Genomic DNA, 21,075 nt, shown 5'->3' with positions numbered 1-21,075 from the left:
TATATTGAGAAGTATAGCAAAACATATTGCTCAAGGTTTTATTTTCAGAAGTGGTTATATAATTTTTATCTTTGTGTGGACACACCTGCCTTAATTTCCTCACTGGGGGACAATAAAGTGAATTTCTATTCTACTCCAGAATGTGTATTTTTCCCCTCTACATGTTTGGTGTTTGAGCTTTACTCACTGCTCAAAACAAGAAACAATCACATTTTCTTTGTTTCGTGTAAATGTTACAGTAAAATTGCATACTATTTTGACTCCTGAATCACAGAAATCACTCCCAACATTTGTTTCCTGAGAGAAATCTTTATTGGAGCTCCAAGAAGGCCGTCGTCTAAAGTAACAGAAGCACCAAATCCGTCCTTTCAGACTCTTTACAGAATATTTACACAAACTGGCTAGCACTTACAGTTTTTCCTCAGGTGTGGATAAGAGGATCTATCATGATTTTCCCTGACAGAAAATAAAATGAAAACAATAATAATAATACATACCTTTGGGCACTTAAATAACTTAAAAACAACATAATATGTAGGAGAAAACATGAGATACAGAAACCCTTCAGCTGTGAGTTTGACAATGAGGAGCAGCAAGAAAACAAGTTTATGATTTTAACTGAGAAGCGCAGATTCATCGCACTGTGGTGATTTAAAAATGTCAAACATTTCATCCAGCTTTTCACATTGTCAAAAGGAGGAATAAAAAGGACTGAAAGGCTTTCAAAAGGTCAGTCCCGCTTGCACAGCGTTTTATTTACAGAGTCTTTGAATGTCTCAGTGGTCCAGAGATTTTCCTTCCAGCACCATCTGGATCTCTTTGGCGTCCAGCGTTTCGTACGTCAGCAGTGCGTCCGCCAGCTTCTTGTGCTCCTTGCTGTAGGTCTTCAGGATGTTCTTCGCTCGGTCGTAGGATTCCTGCAGAGAAACGGACAAATGAACGATAGAAACTGACGCAGAACAGGGTGAAAAGGTCAACTTGTGGGACGTAGAGCGCCTCACCTTCAGTAGAGCTCTGACTTCGTGCTCGATGGCGGCCTGCGTCTCGGGGCTCTGCTTGGTGATGTCCTTGTAGGTCATGACCCCGAGCTGCACAGAAACACAAATTACATCCTTAAAAATCACATTTTGTCACTTTAAATCCAAATAAAATACTTTTTCTGAGGCATCCTTCCCGTATCTCTTAATTATTTAATATCTCAAGAACTTGTCTGTTTCAACTTGAGTGTAGAGACAAAAATTACATGTATAACTTGTCAACATGATGTGCATTTAAACTCAGTGTTTACACATAAAAATGGCTGCAAACAGATGCGCAATTAATCAACCGTATATCTTTGAAGTGGAGCCTCCTTCAACAACACAGCACTTATCTTTCCAGCAGCCATTGCACACTGTAAAAAGACAAAATTATCAACTATTTTTGGTCTAGTTTCTAGAGCAAATTTCTTAGCAAACTTGAAATAAGGTAAAACTACCTTAAAAATATCTTTTTAATAACATATAGAGGCTTGTTTTAAGGATTATAATTCCTTATTATTAATGATTATTACTTGTTCCATTAGCAGATTATTTAACTTATAACAAGACATTTTTCCCATTTTATAAGTTAATTTATCTGCCAATGGAACATAAATAATAAGGAATTATTTACTTGTAACGAGCCTCTATATCTTGCTAAAAAGATATTTTTAAGATAGTTTGTCATATTTAAAGTGCATTAAGGTATTTGGACTAGAAACTAGACCAAAATTACTGGTAAAATTTTGTGTTTTTGAAGTGTACAGAGGTAAAACCAGCTGACAACGCTTCAACTCTTCTCGGGTTGCTAGGGAACGGACTGGGTGTGGCTGGGGTTGCTAGGCAACGGCTCTTTTCCCAGAAAACATTCACTTACTTACAAGAAATTTTCTTGTGTATTAAAGTATTTTCCAGGCATATCACCATTTTATTTAGGCTTGTCACAGTAAAACAGTAAAATAAATTGTCCCAGAATTTAGTGTGATAAACAATATTGTTGTTTTGAGAACATTTTAAAGTAATATAAACAAAATTGTCCTCCAAAAAAAATGGGCTACTTGAGTCCAAAGCACCAGACTGAAAACTTTTATTATCCAGTTTTTGGTAGAGAGATAAAAGGAGAAAATTATAAATCCTTGTCTTTGCAAACTTAACGCCTTAAAATTGGGTCTCTGTCTCTTTAAGAAGCACCTGCCCTGTCTGACATCATAACAATGCTCCTCATTATGCCGTTTTTACCAGCTCAGCTCACCTTGTCGCTCATGCCAAACCGGGTCACCATCAGTTTTGCGATTTGTGTCGCTCCATCAAAGTCGCTGGAGGCTCCTAAAAACAGACCGATTATTAAATAAACCCTTTAAACCGTCACGTCTAAGCAGCATTTTACCGAGCAGCTGGTACCTGTGGTGACATTTTCGTCTCCGAAGATGAGCTCCTCTGCGACGCGGCCGCCCATGCTGACGTCCATCTGGGCCAGCAGCTGGGCCCGCGTCTCGCTCCAGCGGTCGTCCTCGGGGAGCATGGACACCTGGAGGACGAACAAAAGCACGACTCAGGTTAGCTTCTGCGCAGCCACACCAAACGACGCTGGAGTCTAAGGTTTAAAACCGAACGAACGTGGCCAAGAGTCGGTCCTCTGGGCATGATGGTGGCCTTGTTGATGGGCATCGCGTCTTTGGTGTAATAGGCGACGATGGCGTGTCCGGACTCGTGGTACGCTGTGATGGTCTTGTTCTTTTTGTCTATTTCAACGCTACGCCTCTCAGGACCTGAAAGGAAAGAGACAAATCGGGTTATCTACAGGCTTCATGGAGTCAAATTTCCTCAGGTCCAAAGATGATAACCTCACAGAAAAGTCCCACGAAAAAAAAAAAAAAAACTACATGAGACTAAATTTAAGACCTATGACGAACATATTTAAGGTCAACTCACATTTCTTCTATGGATTTAAGACATTTTAATTCTAGTTACATAATTTTAGACTCTTTAAAGACGTGCCGACATCTTGAAAATAACGATTTCACAGCAGATGGGTAACAGATGGACAAATAGGAGAATAGATAAAGTGGGTCTGTTGTAATAAGCAATAAATCAATCACATGATAAATTAAAACAAGGTCAATAATTTCTATTTGCATAATATATAGTTTTTTTTCTTTTCTCTCTTTCTACCAAAAACTGGATGATAAAATCTTCTGCTTGGTGTTTTGGTCTAAGCTAGCTTCTTGTTTTGAAGGACAGTTTTGTTTACAGAGACTTTATAATTAATTTTATTTGTTGTTTCTGTTGTTTATTCACTTTATTTAAAATATCTTCCAGTTCCAGAAAATTTAAAGTTTACCATTAGATTACTTGAAAATGGTCCCAAAACAGCAACATAATAGGTTATCACAATAAAATATGGGACAATTTACCGTCCAGTAAAATATTATTGTGACAATGAGAGAAAAAAATCAAGTTTTTTTTAATTTATTTTCCATTCCTGCATGTTTCTGTGATAAAGAGCTGCTCGGAGCTCCGTCGCTCACCCATGAGGATCTTGTCCTTGGCGAACTCCAGGTCCTTCATGGTGACCATCTCCTTCCCGTCCACGGCGGCCTTCAGGGCGGACTGGTTCACCAGGTTCTCCAGTTCTGCCCCGGAGAAGCCCACCGTGCCTCGGGCGATGATCTCGGCATCAATGGCTGACCAGAAACAAAACAACTCGTCAAGTCATCCGACTCTCTGACTGCGGGAGCCTGTGTGGCTCGCTGGCTTGGAGCGCTGATGAGCATCAGCAGATGTCTCTGAAACGACCTACCCGGGTCCACTTTGATCTTGGACAGGTACCAGTTGAGGATCTCTTTGCGACCTTTGACATCGGGGCGGGGGACGGTCACCTGCATGTCGAACCTGCCGGGTCTCACCAGAGCACTGAAAGCAGAAACAATCATCCTCTGTTTACTTCAATTACCTGAAACAAACTAAAGTTTTACACAAATATCCAATAAAAACACACAGAAAACCTGCAAAATTTAACAAGTTTTTTATTTTATTTTTATCTTTACTGTTTTATTTCAATAAATTTTTTTTTAAAGTTATTAAAAGCCACTTAGGAGAGTCTATAGAGGCAAATGTTCTGGAGTGAATTTGAAGTAAAGTCAATCTTATTTTCTAAGCTATCCCTGCTTCAAACCACCATAAAATATTTCTAAATAAAAAGAAAAACGTTAAATTCACTTAACTTTGTTCTGCTGGCGGTTTGAGTCTCCAACATGAATCTTAAAGATCCTTGTTTATTTTCCTCATTGAGTTTTTGCTGCATTTATTTAATGAGCTGAAATCATTCCTCTTTAGAAAGAAAAGCTAGTTCTAGACAACAATTAACTCAGTACATAAACATACTTATCCAGAGCTTCAGCGAAGTTTGTAGCACCGATGACGATGACGCCTTCATTGGGTTTGAACCTGGAAAACATCAAAATAGTGTCGGTTTCCATGGAAACGGGGGATATGAAGCGCTCATGGTGATGAGTTTATTCAGCTGTACCGTCCAGCCCCGACGTAAAGCCAATAAAGTCAGACGATGTTGATCAGGAATCGTGTCAAAGCAATCATGGATATATTATCTCGCATTGTAACACTAAATTTAGTTTTCACGCGTACATTAAATGACATTTCACTAAAGTTTTGTGTAGTTTAAAGGTCAAAACGCATAAAAATGTGTTTGTTTTGTGGACTGGGCCAGACACTGGAGGTGAAACTCACCCGTCCATTTCCGCCAGCAGCTGGTTGATGGTTTGTCTGGAGTAGGGATGCATCGGAGACTCGATCCTCTTCCCTCCCACGCTGTCCAACTCGTCGATGAAGATGACACACGGAGCGTTTGCTTTTGCCTCTTCTGCAAACCACAACAGGAAAACTTGTTCTTACTCGGCTTCCTCTTTGCTGCGGTTTTCACCGGTTCTGGAAACGTACTGAAGAGGTTCCTGATGCGACTGGCGCCGACGCCCACAAACATCTCGTCAAACTCCGACCCGGAGGCGTAGTAGAAAGGAACGTCTGCTTCCCCGGCTACGGCCCGCGCCAGCAGGGTCTTCCCGGTGCCGGGCGGCCCGACCAGGAGAATCCCTGCGCAGAGTCGACAGTCAGGCTATTTTCATTCACACCAGCAGGTATAACCAACATAGAAACGCTGCTGGTACCTTTGGGCAGCTTTCCACCCAACACTGTGAACTTCTGTGGGTTTTTGAGGAACTCGACGACGTCCTGCAGCTCGTTCTTCGCCTCCTCCACGCCTTTGACATGCTCGAACGTCACGTTCTTCATCTGGATGGGGTCGACCGCCGAGTCGAGGCCCGTAGTGGTGCGAAACCTCACTGTGGAAAAACCCAGAAAACTTCTCACAAACGACACGAACAAACTGGTTTTACGAAACAAAGATGCAGCTTTCTGCTTACTGTGGCACAAAGGTAAACGTGACGATCCAAACTTATCCTGTCAGTTACTCATTTAGCTCCAGTTCTGTTAAGGAACTATAAGCAGCTGCTCTAGAAATGCACATATTGAGAAAAAGAAGCGAAAACGACCAAACTCTACTTGCACACAGTTTTTCACTTCGTTATCTACTCATCAGGATTTCATGGATAAACCAGCATAAAGTAACGCAAAATCACAACCAAAAAAAAACCTGAAATATGAATAAATGCACAGAAAAAAATTCTATAAAGAATCACAATATATATTCCTTGAAATTCAGAATCGATCCAAACCTAATTTTACGTATATTTTGAATAATTCTATAATTTCTCTCTTTTTTTCTTTTACAGAAAAATCCAGGCAGCTAAGCTAATATAATAATTTAAGTTAAAGAATTTTATAAACAAAAACACATTTTAATTAAATCTGACATAGTAGGAACCTTATAGAATAGTTTTAAATAAACGTTTTATTTCTTTACTCTTGTCAGTCTCATAATTTAAACAGAAACTCTAAAACATTTGAATAGGAAAAAATGGTTTCGGAATAAAAAAATCTGAATCGAATCGCTGGGCACTTAAAGATTTGCATCTCTAATGAATAAAACTAATTTTATTCTGCATCTTTTCCTCTAATACTTTATGTCAGTGAGAATACTTATGTAATTTAGTTCCACATATTGTTTGGAGGATGTATAAGATAAGAATCAGGCAGTGAAAAAGTAGGAAAAACTTGTGATTGGGTCGCAATTTGTGAGATTGAAGCCTTAGTGTCGGGTGTTTTAAAATCAAAACATGTCTTTTGTGGAGGGGAATTACTTTAAAAACAATAAATCTGTCTTGATCCGGGGCCGGAGATTCAGCTATCTCTGTTGCAGCTTCTCAAAAGAAAATATACCCAAAGCTTACTGAAGAACTGGAAATGTCAAAGACACGAGTATCAACTTAAAGAAGTCTAAAAATGTGTTTTTGTGAGGCTGCGTGATAAACAAGAACTCCTGTTTGTTGTTAATGGTACGTCTGTTCTCTTATTTGCTCAACATGAGCAGAAAGCTTCTCTGGTCTTTCTGCTTTCACTTAGCTGTATTAGAAAATATTCATAAATGACTGTTTATTGGAGATTATTTTTGAATTTAGGTTAAATAAAAATATTTCATGACATAGAAAAAAAAGGTTTTTATTTTCATTTTCTTGGAGAGCTACAGCCCCCCCTACACCATCCCTAGAACCACCCCTGCTACTTTGTGCTGGTCTAATATGTGATAAAGCGATGTAGCTGAAAATAACCACCACCCAGTGCTATTTTAATGAATTTATAAATAAACTGTGTGCATGTAGAGCTGGAATTTTATTTGTATGTATAAGAAAGAATGAAAACCGAAACAAACCGGCGTCAGAAAAGGAGCCTTTACCGGAGAGAAAGGGGGTTCTAGAGAGGCCGTAAATGCCGATGAGGAGGAGGACCAGCAGGACCAGCCTGGTTCTCCTCAATGAGTCTGTAAAAAGGAAACAACATCAGGTCTCCTCTCAGTTCAATAAAAAGCTTTAAGTTTTTATTCCACACACCTTGAGTTCTCTGAGTCAGAGCTTGGGACCTCATGAACCCATCGGTGAAGCCAGTCTTGAAAGCCTCCTGCTGGTTTTCAGGAAGGTTTTTGAGTTTCACCACTTGGTCCAGAGAGTGGGCCTCTGCTCCTTTCTCCCTCTGGAGCAAACCCTGAAGAAGGAGCCAAAGGCGGCAGATTTAATCTCAATCTCTAATCATAAAATACAACAAATTAGGACTGCAAATAATGATTATTCTAACAACTGAATAAAAAAATGTCCACGTCCTACAGATTTTTAATTTAACCACTATAATAGAAATACATTAAAAGACAAAAACTAATAATTTAATTCTTTTTTCAAAACAAAAAACAGACCTTTTATTGCCTGAAATGAAATAACGCAGCATTCCTTTAGTGAATTTGAACCAGGTGAAGATAAAACTAAACAACTTCAGAAGTTTTGGTTGTAACATATTTACAGACATCTCATCTTAAATGCAAAAACTATCTGTACAGATTTGCCTTAATTATTGCTTTGAGTTTGTTTTTTCACCAAATGTCCTTTTTAAAAATCAGTTTTAATAATTAATCGATTGCTTAATTATAGTTGATGATCATTTCAATAGTTGATTCATCTCTAAAAAACGGTTATATTGACTTTTCTGTAACAGGGGTGTCCAAAGTGCGGCCCAGGGGCCATTTGTGGCCCTTAGAATGTTTTTTTTTGTGGTGCAGATTTGGCCCTTCGGCAAATGGAGTCGCTGCAGATGAGACGGACACTTTTTAAAGTAATCAGGGAGAGATTTCCATATAAACTTTGTGTAAGGACACAAAATTCTTACAGTTTTTAAAAGAAAGCCAAAAACAATTCAACAAAATGGATAATAATTTGCTCAAAAAGTAAAATAAATGTACACATTCAGGGAAATTTCATTCTAATGTTGGTTTTGATAAAAAACAAAAATCTGTTCAATTTATTGTTGCGTAGGTAAAGGAGGAAGAATTCAGAATGATATTATTGTTTTGTTTTTTAATTGGGAGAAGATGCTGATTTTGGCCCCCGAGGACTTTCAACATGTGGATTTTGGCCCTCGGTGGAAAATGTTTGGACCCCACTGCCGTCACAAACTCGCCTTCATGAAAGCTGGTGTGTAGGCATCAGGTTCTACCGGACCGTCATAACCCGACTCCACTCGTCTGGTCTTTGCTCTGAGAGTTTTGAACCCTCGGCTCTGAAGCCACACTACGAGGAGAAAACAGAAACGCTAAAATGTTAATCCATTCATGGCCTCTGAGTAGAGGTTAAATGTAAGTGTCTCACCAGGCAGCAGCTGGAGTTCAGAGCAAGCGTCCCGAAGAGGGCTGTGGTACCGACGGTGGAATAACGGAGAGCCATGACCCAATAGTCTTTTTTGTGAAAACCCTTTGTGTAAAAAAAGAAATGTTTCAGGGGTTTTTCTGGTGAAATAAAACAAAAGAACAGCAGAGCAGGTTGATCTTCTCACCATATTTGTTCTGAAAGAAGCTGTCTGCAGAAACGTGGCTAGTCTTCCATATTGAGGTAACGGTGGGAGGTTCTTCAAGACTCGGTGGGGGCAGTAACCTGCTGACCAGCTCATTCAGCTGACTCCCCTGGACCTCGGAGAGGCCCAGATCCCTCAGGCTGACACTCGGCTGGCAGCAAACAACAACAGCAGTGAGACAAAGACACACAAAAACAACAAGCTGTGCAACTTCCAGGAGTTTTATGGGCCTGGTTTCTTTGGATTAGGGTTGAAATGGACAATTCAAATAAACTCTGATCACTAAATCATTTTAATATGCTTCAGAATTCATTAAAAATCAAAATTTTGGCAAATTATCCAAAAAGTGTTACTCATATTGTGGATTAATTGAGTACAGATTCAGCAACTTAAACCATTTATTTCTGTTCGTTTGAATTATCATCGCTCACAACTAATAGAAAAAATGGCAGCTGGACAAAATCAAGGCTCATTAGATGGAAAATTTGGTTGGGCCATCATTCAACTATATTTACAAAGTAATGAGGAATAATTTATTCAGCTGTTTAGCTTGATATTTAAAGATATTGTTTTGATTTTTTATTTATTTTTGTTAATTCTCCTTTGTTTTTCCTGCTGTTGCAGGGCGATTCTGTATCATGAATGTGCTTCTAATCGCTTTCATTTGCACAAAATTAAGAAACTGTGAGCAAATATTGCTATCAGTTGCAACACATGTCTATTTTTGTGTTTCCTCTCATCTGGACTTTCATCACTCTTTGATCTTTAGCGTTTTGGGGGAATGTCATATTTGGTGAGAGCATCTGCTGCTGAGAAACTCTGTCCAACTGGCTAAATATCACAGCAAATGTCCCTGTAAAAGAAACATTAATAACTTGTCGCGAGTACTTTTTGAACTGCAACCAATATCTTGACTTAAACGATCAAGATGCACCTACCTCTACTTCTAATCCTACCTTCTTCTTTAAATCTTTACTTACTTGATTAAAAATACTTTTTGATACATTGTGAATGTCAGGTACTCCTATCACCTCTTTCAGGTATGACTTGTGCTCCTGTCTGAAGTCTTTGTGCAAAGAGTGGACTGAAGCTGTAGCTGAGCTCTTCAGCGAGTGGAGGGCGTTGAGGACCTGGCTGAGAGGAACCACCATCTGAGAGAGCATGAAGACAGGACAGAGAATAACACGCTTTCCCCACATGTTGATCCACGGTGACCCGCTTAACCTTGACTTTATTTATAGCAACTAATCGATCATAATAGTTAATATGTAATAAACTGGAAGTAGATTCAGCTAACCTACTAACAGCAGGTCAGGATTATGTCAGTTTTAGTCACATGCTTCTTAAGTACTGAGACTGTCTGTACCGACACGTTTACATCGTTTACAATTTGTAAACAAGTTTACAATTGTTGTAATAGCTATAATATAGATAAAAATGAACAGCTGTTAACAGTCGAAATGACGCAAGCATCGGCTCATGTGGATGAAATGTAGCGTTTACGAGCTAAACCCTTAGCATTAGCCGAGTCGAGTTGTCATTGGCTAAGAACAAAAGTCACAACTAAAACAAGCGTAAACATAGGCGTTTACTGCTTATGAATGACTTTAATGTTTTTAAAACAAGAGTTAAAGTGACAAACTGAAACTTTTGTCGGATACATGCAGACAAGTTAATCATATAATCAACATGCTTCTCAGTCTGTCCGCTTACATACCTGCTGTGGCTGAAATGACATCGACAGAGAAAACATTTTTCTCCCGTAAGTATTTGCTAGAATCTGTCTTCGGTGAGTTACAATGAGAGGACAGAACCTCAATAAAACGTTAACAATCAAGTCCTGCTCACAGCGCTGTCCTTTTAGCTTCCCCCGTTACACAACTCTCAATAGTTACACAACTTTTCTTTTAGCTAACATAGGGAAATGGATTCTCCCCCGGCATCTGAGGTCAAATGGACTACAAAATGACGCAGTCAGTTAAAACGACCAGGAACGAGTGGCGTCCTTGCCTCGCCTGTTTAAAAATGAATCTACTTATTTTGAAAAAGGATACATAATGAGGATATTTGCTCAATACTTGCGTTCTTAAATATCAATATAAAATCTTTAAATCATTGAAAATTTTTGTTTTGCTGAAAGATTTTATACAGGCAGTTTTTTGAGTACCTACACACGTCACAGGACCCCGTGACAGGCAGGGAATTCAAATATTCAAAACAAACTCCGCACTGTTTGTTGTTCTGCCATGGTAGTGTTTACGCTGGACTCGCTACCGGATTTTAAGTGAAATTATTTCATCGTTAGAATGGAGGTAAAAAAGAAGCACAAAGTTGGTTCAAATGTAAAATCAATGGAAATACCGAGGCCTCCTTCGATCGATGATTTCACCGTTTTGAAGCCCATCAGCCGCGGCGCCTTTGGAAAGGTCTACCTCGCTCGGAAGAAGAGCAATGCGCGCTTATACGCTATTAAGGTGAGTCGATACACCTTTAGTTAAATTTTATTACATTTATTTGGTAGTTTTTTGTATGAAAATTGGATAACATTATCTTTTGTCGTCGTAGGTGATGAAGAAGGCAGACATGGTGGATAAAAACATGGCGAGTCAGATGAAGGCAGAGAGAGACGCCCTAGCTCTGAGCAAAAGTCCCTTCGTTGTTCACTTGTTTTACTCCCTCCAGACTGCAGCCAAGATCTATCTGGTAATGCTGAGTGAAAGAGTTCAAAATAATTTTTATTTAAAATATCTCTAGTGGACTCAGTTCAGTTCTCTTTATTAACCTCGAAGGACAAAGTGCTTTCATTATTTAGTCATTATAGTGCTAAATTAACATCTTCAGGGTTATTCCAGGTATTATTAATGGCATCCATCAATCCAGTCATTCTCTATTAGATAATCAGGAATATGTAATGGTCTCACACACTGTTTTGTGAAACCAGAACATTTTATTGATTAAGCCAAAGCCATGAAAAATACAATATATTGCCAAAATATTCAGACATTTCATTTTAAATTATTAAATTATTATGTCTAATCACTTACATGGCTAAAGGTATATAATATGCCTTGGTATGCAGCCTATTTGTGCAAACATTTGTGAAACAATGTGTCGCTCTATTGCACATTCGTGCAATAATTTCCTTCCTACTAAACATTCCACCGTTGGTTATTAGCCATATCCTAACAAAGTGTTTGTTTTATTGATCAAAGGTGATGGAATACCTCATCGGTGGGGATGTGAAGTCTCTACTCCATATTTATGGATATTTTGAGGAGGACATGGCTGTGAAGTATATCTCTGAGGTTGCGTTGGCTTTGGACTACCTTCACCGCCACGGCATAATCCACAGGTAACAGGCTGTGCAAGAAGATGTTGATGTTTTATCACAGCAAGTGATCAATGCTCATTGTGTGATCTGATGCGCTCAGGGACCTGAAACCAGACAACATGCTCATATCCAACGAAGGCCACATCAAGCTGACAGATTTTGGGCTCTCAAAGGTCAAGCTTGACAGAGGTAAACAAGGGTGAATTCACATCAGACTTGTTTAGTTTGCTTTAATCAAACTGAAGTGTTTTTGCCTAGAAAGTCAAACACACAGTTTATTTGTGGAGGTTTGAATGCATCAGTGAACTCTGGTCCACCTAAAAACCTTGGTCTCGGTTCGGTTGAAGTGAACTCTGGTGCAATTTGAATGCATATGTGAATGTAAGCGGACCAGAGACTGCTCCAACAGCAGGAAGCAGACTGTAGCACAGGGCATTCTGGGTAAATTGAACCAACATAAACGCAGTAGTCCAACACCAGCTGGAGAAATGGGTTGTGGTCTTGTACCAAAGACAAAAGAGAAATTGTAAAACTGCTAAAATCTGACGCTACTCCATTTTTGTTTACGTCTCATGAAGAAGGAAGTTGTGTTCATGTCGTCTTCAAAAGTTTTTGTATAATTTTCTTCTGTGGTTCTTGATGCAGCGCCATCACAGGCGAAGAGGTTTTTCAAAGAGTTTGGTGAACCGCATCAGCTGAAAATGTAACAAATGTTGCAATTTTTGTCCCCATCCAAAACCCTAAACCTGCAACCATGAGCTGCTTCATTGTTATTCACTTCTTAATCTGTGTGTAAAACAGAGCTGAGTCTTATGGACATCCTCACAACTCCATCTTTGGCCAAACCGAAAAAAGACTTCTTCCGCACGCCGGGTCAAGTTCTCTCTTTGATCAGCTCCCTGGGATTCGTAAGCATCGCCTAAACCATTAATCAGAAAAGGTGATCGGCATGAATGTGGACTCTAAATCCTCTGTTTGTTTTTGGGATCTGCAGAACACGCCGGTAACAGAAGGGAAGCGGCACTGCAGCGCCTCGGTTGTGTCCAGCCCGATGTCCTGCAGCAAAGTGAAGCAGAAGAACAACTCGCTTGGTTCTCCTGTGATGAACAACTCAGAACAGCTGTTTTCTCCAGCTGACTACCTTTGTAAAATGAGTATGAAATTAACTCTAACTTCATTTAAATTGTTTCTGTTCTGTGGAAAAGTCCCAGATCTTAACCACAGTCCACATATTTTCAAAAGAGTTGAGGTCACAGCCCTGTTTTATTTATCTATTGTTTATTTCTAATATTGTGTATATATAATAAGCTTAAGTGATGAAAAAAATCTCCAGAAGGTAAAACGTTAAAATAAGTGCAGTTAACATGACTTTTCTTCCCATGGTTTATGTTAACTCCTGCAGGACCTAACACCAGAGTTTTCAGTCCTCATAAACTGGCAAAAAACTTGACTCCCAATTTGCTGAGGAGCAGCAGAAAACGGTTTGAGACGATGAGCCCCGGAAGCACCACCGACACCGAGGGGGGTGTCAGTCCTTTGTGGGAGTGTGAGGTCAGTGATGGCGGAACAGCAGCAGCTCCAACTTCGTTTGCTGCTAAATTAAACAGTTACAGTTTCTTCTTCATTTAGAAAAGAAACAGAATATGGTGTATTAGGACCATCAGAGATAGAAACAAATGAGTAAATGTAAAAGACTCATATTTTGAGATTAATCTAAGAAATCTAGAAAAAAAAGACATTTCTGAGTTTAAAAGTGAAAAATATTCTACAAAACTCAAATTTTGAGATTTATCTCAGGAAATTTCTAGAAAAAATTTAAATATCTGGCTTGAAATGTCAAAATATTCTAGAAAAAATGTGGAAATTTGAGAAATTAAAAGTTGAAAATTTGCTAGAATAAACTCAGAAATTTTGAGATACAGACATAGATATTTCTGACAAATTAAGTCAAATGTTTTATAAAAAAAAACAGAATTTTTCTAGAAAAGTGAATTTCTGCTTTGAAAAGTCAAAAATTATTAGAAAACTCAAATTCTGAGACTAATATCAGGAATTTTGTAGAAACTTGTAAACTTCTGAGTTTCAAAAGTGTAAAATTTTCTGTGTTTTCCTTAAATAAACAAAATCAGACAAAACAACAACAAAATAAATAGAATGACCAGAATTTTCGATTTTTTTGAAACTCGGAAATTTAAAGGTTTTTTTGGTGGGAATTTACTCCTTTTTTTTCTCTCTACAATGGACCTAGTACTCTAAAATAAATGGATAAATGTTCTTCTTTCTTTAGAAAGAAAACGAGCAGGGGTCAAGAGGATGTGGAGTTTCTACTAAAGATGCCCCTAATCTGCCCAAAAAGTCCAGCTCTCCCATCAGGAAACGTCAACCGTTGTCCGCAGTTCGGCGCCATCTTGAATCAGAGCGAGATAACAGCCAGCCAACAGTTCCCTCCTCTGTAAAGAGGACATTTTCAGACATGAACCGAAGTCCAGAGCTGCTGGAGACCAGAGCCAAGAAGACAAACGCAGAATACAGGCGATTCTTTGAGATTCCCGACACCGCTCTGAGTCACACTGGTCTGACTGGGACGTTCTCCACCATCCAGATTGGCGACTTCTTGACCACTACAGGAAACATGGCGGCGGACCACTGGGACCCGAGGCGCTCCAGCCCAATCCCCGTCAAAAGTCTTTTCAGTGAGCTGGAGGAGCCGGCAGAGGACGTGTTTCAAGACGGAACTAAAGAGCCGTCCCAGTGCAGTTTCACGTCCCCGCTGCCGGGGAACGTGGACGTCTGCCGGAGCCTGAGTCTGGACTCTGACGGCTCCATCCATGAGACATCTCTCACCGTTGACTGTAACGCTTCTCTCCAGCCAATCAAACCAGAGGAGCACGAGCGGCGCTCCGAGTCGCCTCAACGGACTTTCCCCGTCACCATAGAAACGCCCAAACTAGTCGAGTCCGACCTGAGAGGCGAATTCCTCCATAGCCGAATCCATGACATGTCCTGCAGCTTCTCGCAGTCTCCGTCCTTCCTAAAGCCACGGAACGTTGTGGTTTTCCGCAGCTACTGCAGCTCCATCAACCGCTCCAACACGTCCGGGGTTTCCAGGCTCAGCGTGGGCTCCGTGGAGGCCATGGACGTGTCCGCCGCCGCTTCCTGTCACTCTGCCTGCGGCACGGCAACGCCTGTGCAGCGGCGGCGAAGCTCCAACGGTTCCGTTAACCAGGTCAGTGTTCAGGGGTGGAGGCCGAAGAATGTCATTTTAAAAAATGTATCTGAAATTTTTTTTTAAAATATAAAATGTAATTTTAAAAAAAATTTAGTTTATTAATTGTATTCTAGATTTTTTTAAATTAATCTTAAGTTTCGTATCTTAATTTATTTGTTTGATCTTTCTTATTATTTATTTGACCTAGATTTTATTTTAATTTTGAAACGTTTTTAAAATTAAACATATTTTACTTTTTAAATCCTTTTTGCGTTAATATTTTTGAAGTCTGGATTTTTTTTCTTATATTTTTATATCCCTGCTTTTGTTTTTATTCAAGTCTCATCTTGGTTTAATTTTTTATTTAGTGCTTGTGTTGTGGGGTTTTTTTAAATTATGTTGTCTTTTTATGCATTTTGTCTTGATTAGGGTTTTTTTTCTCCTGCCATTTTATTTGAAACTTTTGGTGGTTTTTATTATATTGAAATTTTTTATTTCATTTAGATTTTTTTAAGGATTAAATTTTTTAAAATGATGTATTTTCATTTCATAATATCTTAATTTCTTTTATAAATCATTACTCTTGATTTATTTATATAGATACAATATATCAAACAAATTAAGATTTAAAATGAAAATACATTAAAATCATTATTAAATAAAAAAATCAAAACCACCAATTCAAAACATAATGAGAATATGAATATATGCTTACATGTAAAATAAAAATATAGCATTTGTATTTCATATAAATATTTTTCTGTTTTCCTTTTTTTTCAGCGAGTTTTCAAAGGTTTGCTTGACTTTACAGAGTTTTGAACCATTTTTTAACTTCTCTTTTCCTCTCACATTAGACTCCACAGCCCATGTCGACCTCTCACACCCCTTTCCGGACTCCAAAGAGCGTCCGAAGGGGCGCGCTGCCTGTTGAGGGCGCTCCAATTTTGGGAACTCCGGATTATTTGGCTCCGGAGCTTCTTCTTAGAAAACCTCACGGTAAAAGAAGGGAAAACTTTAAAATCAAACAAATCCGCCTGTAATGTAATCGCCTGTCAATTGTCACTGTAGCTCTTGTGACAGGCGTTCTGTTTTAGTTTCAGGAAGTTCTCCGTTTGGTAAGTTTATAGCGACGTTGTTTCTTGCAGCTTGCATGTTGCCCCTGCCAGGCTGCTAATACTGTTGTAGGAAATAAACTGATCCTACCCCCAATTTTCCCATTCCCTCTGTTTCTGGATCTGGAAACAAACTGGGATTGATTATTGATTGGGACTGAAGTTTCGGATTGGAAGGATGAAAGTGGGTTGTCTGTGCAGTTAGCATGTTAACAGCAGGGGAATCTGGAGGCTTTTAACTGGACAAACTGGTTTCTGCTTCTGAAAAGCTGCTTGGGTCAAATGTTGAAACTCATGCAGAAGTTGCAAAACGGTAAACTCAGTTTATTTTTATTCCGATTTCACATGAATAATTCAGAATTGCTGTGATTTATTTTTAATTTTCTCTGTTGTGCCAACTTTTTTTTTTTTTAACCCGATGGACATTTATAGTTGAAACCAGATATTTACTGAGTAAAAAGACAAAAACATTTTTTTTTGTAGTCTGAAGTTAAATCAAACTAAACTTTTCTTGTTTTAGCTTAGTTACAAATACAATTATTTGCTAAATGTGAGAACATATTTTAATTCAAGGAAAGTTTAAAAAATGTTCTTGCTTTTTAGCAAATATAAATAATTTTGGTAATTCTAACTAAGCTAAAACAAGAAAAGTTTAGTCTGATTTATCTTCAGACACAGAGAAAAATGTGTTTTTGTCTTCTGTGTGTGTAAATATCTGATTTGAACCATATTTGCATATAAAAGTGAATAATTAATGTGCAGTAGTGTCAAGGTGAACCTCTAACATAGTCCTTCCTGCTTCAGCCACTGCAGCCCAATCAGGTCACACTAACAGGAATCACAGGGGAAGATGCTCGCCTGTTAGCATCTACCTGAATCCTCATTACTTCCTGTTTGTTTCTGGCCAGACTGCATGGTGGACTGGTGGGCGCTCGGCGTGTGTCTGTTCGAGTTCCTCACCGGAGTGCCGCCCTTCAACGACGAAACTCCCCAGCTGGTTTTCCAGAATATTCTCAACAGAGGTCAGTTCAAATACGACGGCGTGTTAGGGATAAAATCGAGGAGGAAATTTCCACCAAGAAATTTTGAGATTAATCTCAGAAAAGTTTTAGAAAAAAAGACGGGAATTTCAAAGTTTGAAAAGTCAAAAATTACTAGAAAAAAACTCAGAAATTTTGAGATTAATCTCAGAAATTTTCTAAAAAAAAAAAAAGATGGAAAATTTGAAAAGTCAAAAATTCTAGAAAACTAAAATTTTGATGTACTAGAAAATTTAAAAACAACTTGAGATTAATCTCAGAAATTTTCTAAAAAAGAACATTTACATTTCTGAATTTGAAAAATCAAAAACTTGCTTGAAAAAAACTCAGAAACCTTGAAAAGTTTAAAATCTCGCAGAAAACATTTGCTAGACCGATATTCCTGTTGTTCTAGTTTAGCCGGTTTAACTTGTACATTTTTAGACATCCCTTGGCCTGAAGGAGAGGAGGAACTTCCTGTAAACTCCAGGAATGCCATAGAGATCCTGCTGACCATGGACATGAGGAAACGCGCCGGCCTGAAGGGTAAAATTCGCACTCTGCCGGGAAGTTGCAGGAAGTTCGGAACATTTGCCTTTTAAACCTTTAGTAGGCCATTGCTTTGGTTTATTTTTTATTTTCTATGTAGAATTTCCTTTTAAATATTTTCCAGATCTTGACAGGTTTGGAAAAAGAAAATGGAGCGTATAAAAATATTTCTGTATTTGAGATTTTCCCCCCATCCTATGCTATGAAATTATTTTAAATTGGGTAAATATTGCCTGCAAATGTGTCTGAAAATGCATTATTAATCTATTAAATTTTTTACTGCAAATAATCTGAATTGGTCATGAAATTAACTTACAGCAGCTTAAAATAGTGATGTAATTATAATTTATAATGTGAAAATTACGTCCTGTAAAGTATGGAATTATCTTTTTTTATTTTCCAGGAAACAAGAAATTTAATTATGGGAAAAATATATTTCCCTATTGTTTTTTGTTTTGTTTGTTTTTTCAAGCGTAAAAGTCTATTAATGTTATTCACATTTATTTATTTTGAGATGTTTCCTCTTTAATTTGAATCAGTTTTAACATTTCACTCATCAATATTTAGATTTTTGACTTCCAGACTAACTGGACAGTTGTTCAAAAATTAAAAGGGAAGCTATTTACAACTTTAAATTCTAGTTCAATTGGACCTTCAACTGGGTCTAAATTTGTCTTGAAAAATTTATCACACTATAAGCATTTCATGTCGATCACTATTATTGATAAATTCTGTGCTTTAAATATCTGTTTATCTTATTTTATATCTTATTTTACATTTAAATATCAGTTTTATAAAAAGTTTTCACTTCACTCCGTTTTTTTATACAGTTATGAGGAACAGTGGCAAAACTTTAAACTGCTGCTGCACAAGTTACTCAACAGGTCGTTGCTAGGCAACCGCGACGCTTCAAGCTGTTGCTAGGTAACCAAAGAGTGAATGAGTGAGTTGATTCTACCAACTTTGCTTTGGCTGAAGTCGGGTCTGGGTCGGAGTTCAGCGAATATTCGATATTGAATATTCTATCAGATGTATTATCTATTGATATTGATCATGTGTTTGTCCTGATTTATTGCTTAATGGCAAAAAAGATACTACAACTACCATTTTGGGGAGGTTTTACCAACAAAATAACAAAATAAAAGAACCGTTCACTTCCATCCTTTATTTGATCATTTCAATAGTTGTTGGACCTGATTAGGTCAGTCTACTGATGGAAACACATTTCTAAAATAGGAAGATAAATTCAGCTTTGTTGTCGTTTTTTTTTTTTAATGGTGGAAACTATAGATGCTAAGACCAGGCTAATAAAAGCTGCCTGATTCTTTTGTTGTTTTGTTTGCAGAACTGAAGCGCCACCGCCTGTTTGACGGCCTGGACTGGGACAACCTGCAGGACCAGCCGATGCCGTTCATACCGCAGCCGGAGGATGAAACCGACACATCGTACTTCGAGGCGAGAAACAACGCTCAGCACATCGCCGTGTCTGGCTTCAGTCTGTAGCCTCAAAGCTTCGTTTGGTTTTATGTCTGTTAAACCACACTGATTTAAGGGTGTAGCAAAATTAGAGTCGCAGACGGACATGTAAACGGTTCTGATTGGTTCTCTGTTCACTGGTTCTTTTAAAAGAAACTTTTACACATGTGCAATCACTGCTGCTGTATGATGTTGAGAGGAAAGTGTTTTAAAACTTTATTTGCTAAGAAGTCTTAAATAATGCTCTTTGCTTGCTAACTTTATCATCTGCAGGTTTTGGTGTTTAGTTTCTGTTTTCTCCTCTGCCTCTGTTTTTCTGTGCAAAGGTCATGACCTGCGGGCCCTAAAACCGTTTAGGAGTGCAACAATACTAAAGAAAAACCTACTCATATATTCATAAATGTTTTAATGTATCAATTTCTGTGTTTATTTTGTCTGATTGTTTTAAGATATATGTGGTGTTTTGAATTAAAACAGAAATTTCCTCCTTTTTCTGTGTTTTGATCTGATTTCTTCTCTGCGCCCTGTACTGTTTGTACACTGTTTTATCTTTTTTAAAGGGACAATGCAAATAAAATGTTTGCTACATGATCTCCGCCTCGTATATCTAACATTTTCAATAAACGCCAAATATTTTACATGCTGCACTTGTTTCAAGTGTTTCAGAAACCGTTCTCTTTCCTTTCAATGGAAACCAGAAACAAACTCAATTTTATGCAAAGTTGATTCAAAATCTTTTACTAAATAAATGTAAAGGTTTAAAACAAGAAGCTAATTTAGAGCTGCTAATAAAAAAATGGGAAATTTGTTCATTTTATACACAAGTATTCATGCTGCAGTACAGCAGCTTGCACAGGAAGTTAGAAAAGTAACAGTTTAACTTTCCAATGAGCAACTGCTTTAAAGCTTGTTGCTTAAAGGAACTCTGAAATAAAAACACAAGATGAGCGAAAATATTAAATATGAAGGCCAGGATTTTATGCTGTGGAAAAGGACAACCTAAAACAATGAAAATAAAATTACAAGAAAAAAGTCACAGTATTACTAGTTTATTTTGGTAATACTGTGACTTTTTTTCAATTTGACTTATTCTCATAAATTTGTTCTTGAATTTTTACATTATTCTAGTACGACTTTATTTTCACGACTTAATTCTCAAAATTTTCTGTTATTCTAATGGCTTTTTTCTCATACTGACTATTGTAACAATGGTTTTGTGAAGTTTGATATTCTCATTTTATTATGACTTTGTTCTCATAATACTGATTTCATTCTCAAAATTTTACTTTATTCTCTTATTATGACCTATTATTGTATGAGTTTATTCTCATAATATACATTTATTCTCATTTTATTGTATTTTTTTAGTTTGCCCCCAATTCTGTCATAAATTCTGTACAAGATCGACTAAAAACCAGATATTCAACTAGTTGAGCTAGTTTGGTCAAATGTACAACTAGTGCAGAGTATTTGCAAACTTGTAGATAAAAATGATGGATGATAAATCATTTTGAATAAATACACCAACAGCTTGCCATAGAACTGAAGCCTGAAAGCTAAAAGTGAATCAAAAGGAGCTTGAGCAACAAAAATAATTGAATCAAGGTTTCTTAGTAAAACAGTATCAATTAGGACAAAAAATACTTTAAAAATTTTCCCTTAAAATGGCAAATTTATTGGTTTTAGTCGACTGAGGCTCCTAAAAGACAGCTGGTGTTGTTTAAAATGAATTGTTCTGTAACCAAAGATGAATTTTCTGGCTTAAAATTGGGAGTAAATAAAGCAAAAGTTATAATAACAGATTTTTTATCACATCCAAATGATGGCAAAATTA

At 37.7% G+C, this 21,075-nt stretch overlaps 2 protein-coding genes across 4 annotated transcripts; one reads left to right on the top strand and one right to left on the bottom strand.

Annotated features, from left to right (window-relative positions):
• Positions 1-292: 292 nt before the first annotated feature.
• Positions 293-11,834, bottom strand: LOC103140565 (ATP-dependent zinc metalloprotease YME1L1). Of its 3 annotated transcripts, none has more exons than XM_016673222.1 (18): positions 11,771-11,834; positions 9,578-9,697; positions 8,529-8,697; positions 8,345-8,446; positions 8,157-8,266; positions 7,043-7,193; positions 6,865-6,972; positions 5,204-5,377; positions 4,977-5,129; positions 4,767-4,899; positions 4,404-4,466; positions 3,820-3,932; positions 3,548-3,703; positions 2,637-2,788; positions 2,421-2,547; positions 2,272-2,345; positions 1,002-1,088; positions 293-917 (listed from the first exon to the last, which is right to left on the bottom strand). In XM_016673222.1, the coding sequence occupies exons 2-18, from the start codon at positions 9,695-9,697 to the stop codon at positions 777-779; spliced, it is 2,133 nt and encodes a 710-aa protein (XP_016528708.1). In that variant the 5' UTR covers positions 11,771-11,834; the 3' UTR covers positions 293-776. The 3 variants fall into 3 exon arrangements, with proteins under 3 accessions (XP_016528708.1, XP_007555834.1, XP_007555835.1); XM_007555772.2 differs by lacking the exon at positions 11,771-11,834 and adding an exon at positions 10,264-10,512; XM_007555773.2 differs by lacking the exon at positions 11,771-11,834 and adding an exon at positions 10,264-10,512 and having other exon boundaries at positions 6,889-6,972.
• Positions 10,721-19,830, top strand: mastl (microtubule associated serine/threonine kinase-like). The gene is made up of 12 exons (XM_007555770.2): positions 10,721-11,020; positions 11,112-11,249; positions 11,759-11,898; positions 11,978-12,066; positions 12,679-12,785; positions 12,872-13,031; positions 13,280-13,428; positions 14,165-15,103; positions 15,940-16,081; positions 17,106-17,219; positions 17,661-17,762; positions 19,111-19,830. The coding sequence occupies exons 1-12, from the start codon at positions 10,853-10,855 to the stop codon at positions 19,266-19,268; spliced, it is 2,406 nt and encodes an 801-aa protein (XP_007555832.1). The 5' UTR covers positions 10,721-10,852; the 3' UTR covers positions 19,269-19,830.
• Positions 19,831-21,075: the final 1,245 nt, after the last annotated feature.

This window comes from Poecilia formosa, unplaced genomic scaffold (assembly GCF_000485575.1).
Source record: "Poecilia formosa unplaced genomic scaffold, Poecilia_formosa-5.1.2 Scaffold72, whole genome shotgun sequence".
NCBI lineage: Eukaryota > Metazoa > Chordata > Actinopteri > Cyprinodontiformes > Poeciliidae > Poecilia > Poecilia formosa.
This window is presented reverse-complemented; position numbering and strand designations above follow the sequence as displayed.